At 40.1% G+C, this 14,999-nt stretch overlaps 1 protein-coding gene across 1 annotated transcript in view; it reads left to right on the top strand.

Annotated features, from left to right (window-relative positions):
- The first annotated feature begins 912 nt into the window (after positions 1–912).
- Positions 913–14,999, top strand: part of LOC109929695 (UPF2 regulator of nonsense mediated mRNA decay) — a 58,582-nt gene continuing 44,495 nt past the window's right edge. Inside the window, exons 1-5 of the mRNA XM_048610010.1 lie at positions 913–1,293; positions 2,716–3,495; positions 7,913–8,073; positions 10,448–10,645; positions 14,261–14,428. Of these exons, the coding sequence (XP_048465967.1) occupies positions 944–1,293; positions 2,716–3,495; positions 7,913–8,073; positions 10,448–10,645; positions 14,261–14,428 (1,657 nt within the window). The 5' untranslated portion in view covers positions 913–943. The remainder of the gene's footprint in view (positions 1,294–2,715; positions 3,496–7,912; positions 8,074–10,447; positions 10,646–14,260; positions 14,429–14,999) is intronic.

The raw sequence follows: 14,999 nt of genomic DNA, 5'->3' as shown, positions 1-14,999 counted from the left end.
GGGGATCTACACATGCGATGATGTCACAATACATCAAAAAATTTGTGTGATTACACAAGTGCGAGCATGTGCAGGAGTGTGCGTATCTCTTGGAAGCTCACAATGACATTGTGACCATGCAGATGCCAAGGTGCATTTGCGCAAATCTATCCTGAAAAGCTGACAAATTTGTGGATCTGTTTTGATGTCAGCAGTTGCTGTGCATGTATTGAGGTTGTGTATGTACAGAACACACTTAGCAGTTTTGCCATGAAGCACTTCACCATCATTGGTGATAATCTTTAAGTCCTCTACGTCAATGCAAATTATATCACTCCTCCAAATGCTAGGTTACCAATGAAGCACACCAGCAGAATCTTTCAAATTAATATACTGTATTTGCACAGATCACAGTACTCCAAAATGGAGCAAGCAAATGCAGATTGGTGATTGCTTTTTCTAAAGGGCTGCTGGTAATGTTTCTGTTGCTGTATAACTTCTGACTCCTCCAGACCCATGTTGGTTTCTTTATCCTGTCCTGTTACAACTCCTTTTACTCTCCATGATGATTCCTTTGGCATTTGATATCTCCTACCCTTCAATCCTATCACAGTTCCAAAGAAGTGTTATTGGACTTGAAATGTTAACTTTGTTTCTTTCTCTTCAGATACACAGATTCTTGGAAACTTGCTGAATTTCTGCAGCACTTTGTTTTAATATCCCATCCGACACCTTTTACCCCTCCCCCTACCCTTCCTCCCACTCATCTATCCTTGGCTTGTACATGCTTAAAAGCTGTTACGTTTCTGTCCTTTGGCAAGTTTGATGAATATTTACTTTTTCTCTTGTCACAGATATTACCAGAGTACTGAATTCGTTCAACATCTTCTGTTTTTATTCCTTATTTCATATTTTCTTTGTTTTTGACTTCAGGCCATCAGGAGATCACAAGAAGTCTGCGAGCATGGAAGAGAAGGATGTTGCAGTTTTCAGCAATGAGAACAGAAGCAGTAAAGACAAGGAATCTACTGACAGGAGGCCCATCTCCAGTAGAGAGAAAGGCCGGGATGAACTTAAAGCCAGCAGCAGAAGGGAAACCATAAAGGCAGCCGAGGAGAAAAAGAAGAGGCAAGACGATGAAAAACGCAAAAAGGAGGATGAAAAACGAAAGAAAAAGGAAGAGGAGAAGTTAAAAGCAGAGGAAGAACAAAGGAAGAAAGAAGAGGAAGAAAAGAGGAAACTAGAGGAGGAAGAAAGGAAGAAACAGGAGGAGGAGGAAAAAAGGCAGAGAGAAGAAGCAGCAACCAGGCAGAGGCAAGATTTTAGTTTCAAAGATTTTAAAGATAATGTTAGAATTAATTTGAACTCTGAACCAACTTTTTCTTGAATATGTAATTACTCTTCCTGCTTTTAACATTTTTATTGTATTAACCAGATTTTCTGATCCTGTGTAGTTTTGCCTTATACTGAAACTTGGAGGGACAAACTCTGCACCCACGAGTTAAGATTCAGATATAACCAGAATGTGCAATATTATCAGGACAAGCCTACTTGCTCACTACTGTGGTTACCCCTTGAAAGTTGTGGTGTGTGCCATGGGGGCATTGATCTGTGTCAAGTCACAAAAAGGTCACGGTTGTAAAGACTGGCACTTCATTGCAGTAATGAGTGACTTGTGCAATTGAAGAAGCTGTTTTGTAGAGGTGATGTTCTTTGTTCTTAGAGTACCATGCAGGAACAGGCCCTTTGGCCCACCAAGCCTGTACCAACATATGACACCTTTCTGAACCAAAAAACCTTTTGCCTCTACCCAGTCCATATCCCTCTATTCCCTGCCTGTTCATGTATCTATTAAGATGCCTCTTAAGTGGTGCTGTTGTGTTTGCCTGTAGCAGCTCCTCTGGCAGCGCATTCCACATGCTTACTGCCCTCTGTATGATAACAAAACCTGCTTCTCTCACCTCCTGTAAACTTACTGAAAGAACTGTGGATGATGTAAATCAGAAACAAAAACAGAAGTTGCTGGAAAAGCTCAGCAGGTCTGGCAGCGTCTCTGACGTGTGTTTCGGATGCGGTGACGTTCTGAAGAAGGGTCACTGGACCTGAAACGTCAACTCTGATTTCTCTTCACAGATGCTGCCAGACCTGCTGAGCTTTTCCAGCAACTTCTGTTTTTGTTCCTTTAAACTTACCCCCATTAATCTTAAACTCATGCCCCTGTCCATTCCATCCATGCTACTCCATGCCAAACCAATTCTGTAAACTTCTGTCAAGTCGCCCCTCATTCTTTAATGATCAAGTAAAACAAACCAAGTTTGTCCAACCTCCTAGACCCGAAACGTCAGCTTTCCTGCTCCTCTGATGCTGCTTGGCCTGCTGTGTTCATCCAGCTCTACACCTTGTTGTCTTCTACGACCAAACCAGTTCTGTATTCATTTTCCCATCTTAATTGATCCCTAAAACAGTGGAATGGTGCATTTCATTGTCTTTGAATTGGTGAATCAAATGGACTGGAGAACCACCTTTTTGCACCATAATCTTGCGAACCTTTTATTTGTCATATCTGCATATGTGAAGTGTGTGATCAGGGCCAACATCATGATATAATATTCCAGTTTTGGTTAAAGAAATGCTGTGAGCATTAAGGCAATAGTATGGTTGCAGTGTTCGGATCAATAGAATTTTGAATTGCTGGAACTTGGTCTGAATCCTGCTATTCTTTTCTTTATTGTGTAGAGAGATGGAAGAAGCGTATCAGTTGCATCAAGAGGCCTGGGAGCGTCATCAAACAAGATTAGAACTCCGTAGTAAGAATCAGATAGCGCATGAGAACCGTCCAGAGGAGAGTTTCTTTACCAGGCTGGACTCAAGCCTAAAGAAAAATACAGCATTTGTCAAGAAGCTCAGAACTATTACTGAGCAGCAAAGAGACTCCCTTTCCAGTGATTTCAACATGCTTAACTTGAGCAAGTACATTGCGGAAGCTGTTGCGTCCATTGTAGAAGCCAAACTGAAATTATCTGATGTGAATTGTGCTGTTCACCTTTGCTGCCTGTTTCACTTGCGTTATGCTGACTTTTCACCATTGCTTCTACAAGGCTGGAGAAAGCACTTTGAAGCCAGGAAGGAAGAAAAAACTCCAAACATTAGCAAACTGAGGACTGACATGCGCTTCATTGCAGAACTGACGATTTGTGGAATCTTCACTGACAAAGAAGGCCTGTCACTCATCTACGAGCAGCTGAAGAATATCATTTGTGCTGATCGTGATACTCACACTCACGTCTCTGTGATTATCAGCTTTTGCCGGCATTGTGGAGATGATGTGGCTGGTCTGGTCACCAGAAAGATGAAGTTTGCCTCCGAGAAACACAACCTCAGCTTCCCTCCCAGTGAGATCATCAGTTCTGAAAAGCAGCAGCCCTTCATGAATCTGTTGAGGGAGTACTTTACCTCTCTGACCAAACATCTTAAAAAAGATCACCGTGAATTACAGAATCTGGAGAGGCAGAACAGGTGATTTGATTTTTTTGTTTTCAGAAGTTTTAGTGTTATTGGTAGATTTTTGCTATGCCGTGGAAACTCATTAATGGAGGTAGTGTATTGATATCGATGCATTGTCAATAAATGTGAATTAACAAGTCTTTCAAAGCAGTGACAAACGGAGGAAACAAAGCTAAATTTTAGTTTCAATATGTTGTCATTCCCCTTTACCTGGTATTAGCAATTTTCTTAAAAATGACAGGAATTCAAAAATATTAACTTGATCATTTTTTTTCCATTTCTGATGTAATGATTAGTGCTTAAGCAACATTATTTACAATGACAACAAAAGTCACTGAACATGTGTTTTTGGCATAAGGATTGATACAGGCTATTGTTGGATTGTAACAGTCTGTATGCGCACCAAAGTGATCAAACATGCTGACAATAACTACCAATCTGTCATATTACCAGATTTACTAGTCGATGTCCATCTCTGTCAATCAGCAGCTCTAGAGCTGCATGTACCTCTACTTTCTCTTGGTTGCGGTTGTTTGAATCCTTTTTATTTTGTCATGGTCAAGCACATAGTCTTATTGCAATCATACAAATTAATAAGACATTAGCCATTTTAAAACAGACAACCTCCATTTCATTCCAAAGCAAAATACTACAGACACTGGAAATCTGATATAGAAAAGAAAAATGCTGAGTATTTCTGTTCTCCTCTGTTTTAATTTCCGCCTCCCTTCCATTTTGGCCTAGTTGATCAATATTTGCATTAATTTGGGTTTTTGTCGAAAAAATATAGTTTGATCTCTTTGAATTTGATGCTAAAATAGTACAACGAGGCATTTTTGTATGCTGATGGCACAGAAAAAAAATTCAAGCTGGATTACAAATATACAAAATTGGAGTAAATGCAGGCCATGTGGACCCTTGAGCCTACCCTGACATTCAATCAGATCATAGCTTATCTCTCGTTCTATTTTTACATTCCCATCAATGACACTACAAGTAGTGACCTCGCAACAGACACTGGTACAGTTAATTTAATTAAATCTGGTTAATTGTGATTTGGTATCAGGACTTAATCAGTGGTTCACAAGTACTCTTCAAGGAAGTAATTTCTTAATTTTAACCTGTTTTTCTAATTAACTTGTTCAGAGATGTTCTTGCACACCTCTGGAGCAGGCAGGACTTGAACCCGGGGCTCTTGGTCCAGGGATGGAGACACTATCGCTGCGGACCTTAAAGTACTTAGTCTCAGTACCCTCTGAAACCACTCAGAACAGAATCATGAGAGAAAAGTTAGACCTATTGGCATTTAGTGTAAACTGCTGTGATCCCATTTCCTCTCTGTCTCTCCCTTTAACCATATGTTTTGAAGTATTAATGCAATTCCTTTATTAACAATGTTCTCATTTGCGATAAATACTTCATATTGTTTCCATATAGAGTTATTACAATCTTTTTCTATTATGCCCTTTTTAAACTTGAATTCTCAGTTCTTTTAATGCAGCTTGGCCTTAGTTGAAACAATATTTCGCAGGAATTACGGCTTGGTGTTTACAATCAATTGCAAATAATGGGTGCTTGCTGCTGATTCACAGTCAGGTCTGCTGATAAATTGTGTTCTTTGGGAATTTCAACTCCCTGTCTGTGCAGTGTTACAGTTACTAATTGCAGAATTCATGACTCGGGATTTCCAGTGTTGAGCCATACTGATCTTATCAGTCCAAACAGCTGGTCATGTGAAAAGATTTTCACAAACGTACAAACACGAAACAAAGTTATAGTAAAATCACTTCCCACAAGGGGCAACACAGTGATTAGCACTGCCGCCTCAGAGCACCAAGGACCCAGGTTCGATTCCAGCCGCGGGTGATTGTCTGTGTGGACTTTGCAGGTTCTCCCTGTGTCTGTGCAGGTTTTCATCAGGTGCTGCAGTGTCCTCCCGCAGTCCAAAGATGTCTAGGTTAGGCCATGCTAAATTGCCCATAGTGATCAGGGATGTGTTAGCAATGGGAAATTAAGGATTACAGGGAACGGGTCTGGGTCTGGGTAGGATGCTCTTCTGAGGGTCGTTGTGATTCGATAGGCCTAGCACCCTATTTCCACACAGTAGGGATTCCATGGAAATAGATCATGAATGTAGGGTATAGGTAGAAGTTAAACATTTTTTTAAAAAAAAGAGTAAGTTGTGAATTTTTTTCTCTAAATCTGTTAATCATTTAACAGCATTCTACAAAAATAAAATTCTTTGTTTCAGGGACAGATCTGTTTATCAAATCTTATTAGTTACATTGCTGTTTGAAATCTTATACACATGACTAAACATTTAATATTTTGATATTTTTTGAATAATAATGTGAAGATAGGGAACCCAAAAATACTCAGAGATAACAAGGTGTAGAGCTGGATGAACACAGCAGGCCAAGCAGCATCATAGGAGCAGGAAGGCTGAGGTTTCGGGCCTAGACCCTTCTTCATCTCTCCAAAAATACTCAGCTTGTTTTCTCTGATTCCTTCCATACAGTTATCAGATATTACATATGCTAAATTTGAAACTGGTCTACCTCATCCAGTTTGGCTGTCTAGTTATTGTTCTTGAAAGCCCCTTTTTCTTTGGAGTCTCTGGATTTGACGGGGAAGGCTTAAAGTAGATGTATTTGATGCCTCATTGTGCCGTTACTTTGCACTATCCTCAATCATAACAGATATTCTCTGCCTAGAAAGAAATTTAGCTTCAGTTAATTTTCTTACAAGAAGTGCTGGAGGACTCGGCAGGCCTGGCAGCATCCGCTGAGAAATAAGCAGAGTTGACCTTTGAAGTCCGGTGACCATTCAGCAGGACTGTTCTGAGCAGGGATACTGGACTTGAAAAGTCAGCTCTGCTTATCCCTCGACAGGTGCAGCCAGACTTGCTGAGTTTCTCCAGCACTTAGTTTTTGTTTCAGATTTCCAGCATTCACAGTTCAAATATGATATTTTTATTGCTAAACTCACCATAGTAAAGGTTTAAATGAGACCAACCTTTGATTTTTACTTGATGAATTTGTATCTATCCCAGTCAGGAAATAACTTTGTAATCTATATTAGATCTACTTTAGATCCTCTAAAATCTGTTCAATTTAAAATGACTGAATAAAACCTGGCTTTTTTATCAGCAAGATCTATATCTCTCATGGGTATTTGCAGTGCTCTTTATTTCCATTAGTTTACAGCATTTATTATGTTCTGCCATTAGGAACTTTTTCATAGAGTCATAGGGTCTATTTCCAGGCTGTATAACCCTTCAGTCCAATTGTCCATGCTGACCAGAAATCCTAAATAAATCAGGTTCCATTTGCCAATATTTGGCCCATATCCTTCCAAACCTTTCCTATTCATGTATCCATCCAGATTCCTTTTAAATGTTGTAATTATACCAGCCTCCACCACTTCCTCTGGCAGCTCATTCCAGTCACACACCACCCTCTGCATGAAAAAGTTACCCCTTAGGTCCCTTTTCAATTTTTTCCTGTCTCACCTTAAACCTATGCATTCTAGTTTTGGACTCCACTAGCCTGGGGAAAAGACCTTGCCAATTCACCTTATCCATGCCCGTCATGATTTTATAAACTTCTATAAGGTCACCCCTCAGCTTCCGATGCTCCAGGGAAATCAGCCCCAGCTTATTCAGCCTCTCCCTGTAGCTCACACCCTCCAACCATGGCAACGTCCTCGTAAATCTTTTCTGAACCCTTTTATGTTTCACAACACCATTCCTATAGCAGGGAGACCAGAATTGAATGCAGTATTTCAAAAGTGGCCTAACCAATGTCCTGTACAACCGCAGCATGACCTCCCAACTCCTATACTGAATGCACTGACCAGTAAAGGCGAGCATACCAAACGCCTTCCTCACTATCCTGTCTATCTGTGACTCTTCTTTCAATGAACTATGAACCTGCATTCCAAGGTCTCTGCTCAGCAACACTCCCCAGGACCTTTACCATTATGTGTATAAGTCCTGCCCTGATTTGCCTTTCCAAAATGCAGCACCTCATATTTATCTAAATTAAAGTCCACCCACCAATCCTCGTCTCATTTGCCCATCTGACCAAGATCCCATTGTACTCTAAGATAACCACCTTCGTTGTCCACTATGCCACTAATTTTGGTGTCATCTGCAAACTTACTAACCATACCTCCTATGTTCACATTCAAATCATTTATATACATGACAAAAACCAGTGGACTAATGGCTGACTAAAATGATTTGGGCACTGCTGTCTCTTTGGAAACTGCAGTTTCGGTAAAATATGTACGTACAAATTGATTTTGAAAGTTCACAATTGATCAACTGGTTTGAAGATAGAAGATTGTGTTCCATGCACAATTAACAAGGCAGTAGACTTGAGCCATACTCCCTTTTAACTTCTGTATTTGCTGCTTTTTCTGCTAGGCGAATTTTGCATTCTAAAGGAGAACTGAGTGAAGATCGGCACAAGCAGTATGAAGAATTTGCTACCTCCTACCAGAAGCTTTTGGCAAACACACAGAGCCTGGCTGATTTGTTGGATGAGAACATGCCTGAACTTCCCCAGGATAAAACTGCGCAGGAAGGTAAAGTAATCATCTCGTGTGTTTTTTTAATCCACTTGTGGGACGTAGATATTGCTGGCTGGCCAGCATTTCTAATGTCTATCCCTAGTTGCCCTTGAGAAGATAGTGGTGAGCTACCTTCTTGAACTGCTACAGTCCATGTGCTGTAGGTTGACCCACAATGCACTTAGGGAGGGAATTCCAGGATTTTGACCAAACGCGAAGGTTTGGTGTAAATTCTGACTTTTGCATAATATAATTTTTTTATCTAAAATTCCAGGAGGAGAGTCTCAACCTGGAAACAAGGCTCTAGTAGCAAGGCTGGGAGCAGGATCTAGGGAGTTCGCCATGCTATCATCTTGGGACTGCTGTTATTCTGGAGGGCTTCCACTTCTACTGGATCTGCTGGTTCCAGTAGCCCATCCAAAGGATTCAGTGCAATGGTGCCCAAAACTCTGTGGAATTGGATGAGAGAACAGTGGAACTTGAGTCTCTTTGGGGTTCAACATTGGGCATTGGGATGGTAGTCTGAGTGAATAAATAATGTGACCCATCAGACTGTCTGGGTTTTAGTGGAAGAGGATAAAGTAAGAACTCAACCATGTATCCCAGAATGCAATGGGAAGTAGGGGAAGAAATTGCGGGGCCCCTCGCAGAAATACTTGCATCATCTATAACCACGGGTGAAATGCCTGCTGACGGGAGGGTGACTAATGATGTGCCTTTGTATAAGAAGGGTTTTCAGGAGAAACTGGGGTACGACAGACCTGTCAGTCTGACTTCAGTTGTAAGGACCTTCACTGAATCTGTCACCATAGAGCTTGGCTGAAACGTAATGAGTATATAAAATAACACTTCTCCAAACTGTTTGAAAAATGCAGGTTTTCATATTTTATGACGTATAATACACAAATAATTATATTCTGGATGTCGCTATGCTGTCTTATTGCTATTTTCTTTTCATTGGTATCTGGAGTTGTGTTAATTTTCAGGAGTTTATTAATATATTCAGCATGGGTGTTGCTATCAAGGACAGCGTTTGTGGCCTATCTCTGTCTGACCTTGAGAAGGTAGTGATTTATTAAAATAAATGTCTCATTTGAAAATAGTTCACAAAGCATTGCCATAATCCTTTCCCTTGCTTTGCTTCACATGAATACTTCGCATGAAGTCTGTTCATGCACTGTTCTGGGTCCTCTTTTGTTTGTCATTTATAGAAATGATTTGGATGAGAACACAGAAGGTATGGTTAGTAAGTTTGTGGGCAACACCAAAATTGATAATGAAGAAGATTACAGAGGGATCTTGATCAAATGCGTCAATGGTCTGAAAAACGGTGGATCGAGTTCAATTTGGATAAATTGCGTTTTGGTGCAACAAACAGGGTAGGACTTCTACAATTACTGGTAGAGCCTTGGGTAGTGGCGTGGAACAGAGGGACCTAGGGGTTCAGGTTCACAATTCTTTTGAAATTTGTGTCACATCTCGATGGGGTAGTTAAAAAGGCATTTAGCACGCTTGCATTTATTGTTCAGTCCTTTGAGTATAGGAGTCAGGAAGTCATGCTGAGGTTGTACAAGGCGTTGGTGAGGCCTCTTCTGGAGTACTGTATGCAGTTTTGGTTGCCCAGTTATAGGAAGGATATTGTTAAGATGGAGAGGGATCAGAAGAGATTCACCAGGATGTTGCCAGGTATGGAAGGTTTGAGTTATAGAGAGAGGCTGGATAGGCTGGGACTTTTTTCACTGGAGCGCAGGAATTGAGAGCTAACATTCTAGAAGTTTATAAAATCATGAGGGGTTTAGATAGGTTTAATGGTAGGTGTCTTTTCCCTAGAATGGGGGTTTTCAAGACTAGGGGACATACTTTTAAGGTGAGAGGAGAGAGATTTAAAGAAGACCATGAGGGGAAATTTTTTATGTAGAGGGTAGTTCGCGTGTGCAATGAACTTCCTGAGGAAGTGGTGGATGTTGGCATGGTTGCAACGTTTAAAAGACACTTGGATATGTACGTGAATAGGAAAGGTTTGGAGGGATATGGGCCAGGAACAGGCAGGTGGAACTAGTTCTGTTTGGGATTACGTTCGGCACGGACTGGTTGGGCCGAAGGGTCTGTTTCCGTGCTGTATGACTCTTGCCAGTTCTTTGTTTCCTTCCAAAATTGCAGGTCTTTTCCTCGGAAGACATTTGTGTTAAAGTGTGTCGATTATACTATTAATCAGCTTAATCCAAAGTGTGTATTTAACAGTGAAGAATGTGAATCTTTAGATCTAGTACAAAAATCTTTAGTTAGCTTCATGAATGTATTTACTAAATTTGCATGAGTAGCCACTAGGTATTACTCAAAGATAGCTGTTCCATATAACCCAACAAGATTCCATAATTTTGTTTAACAGAACATGGCACTGGCATAGACATTTTCACACCAGGGAAGCCCGGAGAATATGACCTTGATGGAGGAATCTGGGAAGATGAAGATGCACGCAACTTCTATGAAAACCTAATTGACCTGAAAGCATTTGTACCTGCTATATTGTTCAAAGATAACGAGAAGAACTCGCAGAACAAAGATTCGAGCAAAGAAGATTCAAAAGGTAATGGTGTGGGAGCAAATTACTGCAGATGTTGGAATCTGTACTGAAAACAACAAATGCTGGAGATCACAGTGAGTCAGACAGCATCCATGGAGACAGAGCAAGCTAATGTTTTGAAGCTAGATGACTTTTCATCAGAGCTGAAGCTTACTTATGCTCTGAAGTGCCAACTGGACTTGGAACGTTAGCTTGCTGTCTCTCCATGGATGCTGTCTGATTCGCTATGATCTCCAGCATTTGCTTTCAAAAGGCAATGGTGTTCAGGTGTTCAATGGAAAATCCACGACGATGTGTAGCATTTGAATTGAATTGGATAGAGGTAGCACTATCTTTGTTTGAAGCCTCAAGTTTTATTCCTTAGTCTGAGAATTTGGTTTACATTTACATTTCAGAAATTGGGAAAGTAAAATGTATTTTTGGAAATTTTGGCAACTTTGACAGAAATACAGGCATTGGCAACTTGCAGTGATTCACAATTCATGCGGTGACCTCTCTCTTCAAGTTCTTAACTGGCTTTTCTATTCTTAAACTGTATCATTCAGTGAAATGCACTTGCTATCATTCAATTGTAATGGTCTCTGTAGGCTAGAAGTAAGCTAAAGCCACAGGAGGCTTCCACTCTGCATGGGCTTGGTGGAGCAGTAGTTGAAAAGTTAAAATGTGATGTATGGAAGGAAAGTTATGGTGTCCTATTCTGTCTTGAAGACAAAGTGCTGGTCCAATTATAAACTGCAAACCTTTTTGCTTAATTGCAAAAAAAGTGACATTTATGATGGAGTTTTATATGATCTAAAATTTCTGGTGAAAGCATGTAGAAATAAATAAAACAACTAACCCTTGTAAATAAATGTCACAAGGCAAAGTAGTTTATTTAGTGTACTCACAGTAGTTTAATACGTACAGTTCAGAGATTGAATCATCTTTTTATATGCCTAGGGAGGAATGTGGCCGTTTGCAAGTTTCACACCTGATACATGTAAATTCACAGCCCATTTTAACTTAGAAGGCCCGCTTAGTTTTTCAGTATTGTATTCCACCCTGAGCAGTCAACAAAGCCCTGTGTCCACGCCCACGCGCCTGACTTTAGTTCTCAACCCATGCCAATTCTATGCCCTGTGTATCCTTCATGACCCCTGGAATCCTGTATGCGCCCTCTTCTCTCCATGTATCCATGGCCACGCACCGAATTTACACGGTTCCCTAGAAAATATATACAGCCCTTGGGGTTGGGGGGAATCCTCTCAACGCCTAATAAAGCCTTCATTTCATTGATTCTGACAGAAATAAATGTGCTGTGACATTTGAAAAAAATGACTGGATTCCATATCAGCAAAATAAATTTTTTAATAGAATCCGTACAGTGTGGAATCAGGCCACCAAGCCCACACTGACCCTCCAAAAAGCATCCCACCTCGACCCACTCCCTCACCCTATTCCTGTAACCCTGCATTTCCCATTGCTAATCCTTATCCCTGGACACTCTGGGCAATGAATGAGACATTTTGCTGAAACCAATTAGCATTTGAAACGCGTCAAGCATTGATAGATGTTTCCAGTTCATCAAACAATAAACTACTCTCTCGGAAGGAAAGAATATGTGTTTATTTGAGTTTACAAGCAGATGGCCTGTCAATCAATGTAGGGAGGGAGATGGTGAGAATTTTTCTTGTGTCAAAACTATCCATTTTTTATTCAGCCAGAGCCATTTAAATCACAGAAAAAAAATGATAGCACAGGCGGACAGGATATTTTTGGTACATTTTTCACTTCATTATGGTGCTTTGTCCACTTAAAGCGCTGGTGAGCAAACACACAGGCTGGTAATTCATGAATCAACATAACCTTTAAGGTACAAATACTAATGATTTGTCACTACGTAATTCATATGTGTGCAATGTACATACTGCAGCTCATCACCTGATTTGTGAAACCTGAATGTAGATATTTATTCATTTTACCTTTCGGAATGCCCCTTCTCAAACCTGGTGAGGCTTTAATGTGTTTCTAAAACCAAACAGCGCTAGACAAAAATGGTGTGCAGAAGAAAATCTTCATTTTCACCTCCATAAAAGGGGACTACAAAATTAATGGTTTGAAGTGTACATTTTGCACGCTAGCTACTCTCAGGCCTCCATTGGGCCCAATTGTGGTGCAGTGACAGGAATATGGAGGAAAATCAGATTTCCTGCAAAATGAATCTGTGTGGCCATTCCTGCGCTAAAATGTGCCTTCAGACACTGAGAACCTCAGAAGCAGCAACATTACCTCTGCACACCTTAAGCTGCAGAGAAGTTTGTTAGTGCTGTTTGAAGCATCTTCATTGCTCTTTTCTTTAAGTGGTTAAGACCTAATCTCTGCTGACAGTAATTTGGAGAAATAGTTCCTGAGAAATCGAGAGCACTGCAATCGGTGCCAGTGTTGTCCCAGTAGAGTAATTTTGCCCTACTATTGGTATTGCAGAGTCAAATTGCACATTGAAGATTTCTTAAGATCAGTTCACAAAAGTTCTGGCATATCTTTGACTGTAATGTTTTCTCCCCACTTAGGCTAAGGTTATTTACGTTAAAGAAATTTGTGATAGCTCAGTAATTAATTTCATAAGGGCCGCCTCATTATCGAGTACAGTTGAATTGATTGTTTTTGTAAGTAAAAGTTGCCTGAAGTCAATGTTTTGTCTTGAGGTTAGAGACCTAGCTGGCAGGTGATTTTAGTGGGATTTGATCTTCTAGGTCAGGAAGTACAAACCTTGATTTCTAGATAAATCTGAATTTGCTATTGTCGTGAGGGACATTGCAGATGGCACCCATGTTCCAAGATTGGACAGAGGGAAAAGCAATCGGATATACTTACATCTGACTATTATTTAGTACTGTCTCAGTTTTATGCAGGTAGTCTGAACATATTTGTTGGGTTGGCTCACCTGCAACATCCTGCAGTTAAATACCCTGTTAATTAATGAAGGACAAATAAGGTTATAAAAGATTGTTGATAGCTCTGCAGCTGTGCCCAAATTGATTTGCTGCCTTCAGAAAAAGATGATATAGACTGGAATATCCAGGCTCTGACAAGTTGAGGAAGGTGAAATGGAAAGTGTGAGATCTGTTTGTTCCTACCTTGCTGTCTTAGATCATCAAGTGAAGGACGAATGGTTAATTAGATATGCAAAGAGCAATCTGTGCTCAGTTGGGAGTCTAGGCTGAACTGTCATGCAGCATAGGTGTTATGCTTTGAGCAGGCAATCCATTGGTCACTGTTCCAAATGTCAAGGCTTGCTGCCATCTGGATCTGCCTTTTATTAATTAGGGCTCAAAGAAGTCAAAAACTAAAAACAGAAAGCAATTTTCAGTATAAAACACAGCTCTGCATTGCAATGGGAAATTGTCCTTGAAAAGCCAGAATTTTTAACAGTTAAAGCAACATGGAGGAATATCTAAACATACATGTCACTGTTTGAGTTTCTTCGCCACTTTGTACTGTGAGTAATCATTTCTAAAAAAGTGGGCTGTTTTGAATGTCCAGTTTTCAGGTTATATTACCAGGTATGGTTCATATGAGAAGCGTGCAAAATCCAGCGCAGGTCTTAATTTTTTTTTGTAATTCATCTGTTTGTAACAGATTCCAAAGATGGCAGAGAGTCCAAGGATGGGAAAGATTCCAAAGATTTGGTTGCAACAGAAGAATTGGAACTGGAACTAGAGAATCTGGACATTAATGATGAAATGTTAGACGAAGAAGGAACAGAAGAAACAGAAGACCTCAGTCAAAAACTCCTAGAGGAACACGGTAACACTGCATTTTTAACTACTGGAGCTACATTGTGCAGTTTGATACTTTCACTGTCTGGCTGAGCTGCATCCATCCTCCACAATCTACTAGACCGCCTGTTGCATTTTTATATTTTCTTTTTTATATTTAGAAATTGGGAAAATATTATTGGGTCCAAAAAAAACTATCTCTTGTTGACTGTATTGATGGCATACGATTGCTAACCATTAATTGTTTATCTACTGGTGATCTTCAAGGCGATTCTATTTGATAATTTAAATGTTCTAGTTCTGAAACTCATCTGATGGAGAGCTGAATAACCTGGACTTCACTTGCTTCCCCAAAGAAAATCTGAATGTCAGTTGGGCAGAATGTATTTTCAGTTTTATGGGAGAAAAAATTGGTCTGGGTTTGGAATTCTGAGATCATGAGTCACTGGATTACTAAAACCAGAGCAACATCTAGAAACTTTGGAGGAGATGATGACTGGGTGTTTGTTTGTTTTTTTTTTTTGAAAACTACTTCTGTTTAAATATGCTCTAGCTCCCAGCTATTGTTGAATTTTAAATTGCTAATGGGAGCTAAGAGA

Source organism: Rhincodon typus, chromosome 22 (assembly GCF_021869965.1).
Source record: "Rhincodon typus isolate 14 chromosome 22, sRhiTyp1.1, whole genome shotgun sequence".
NCBI lineage: Eukaryota > Metazoa > Chordata > Chondrichthyes > Orectolobiformes > Rhincodontidae > Rhincodon > Rhincodon typus.
The sequence above is the reverse complement of the archived record's forward strand: the minus strand, read 5'-3'. Positions and strand labels throughout refer to the sequence as shown.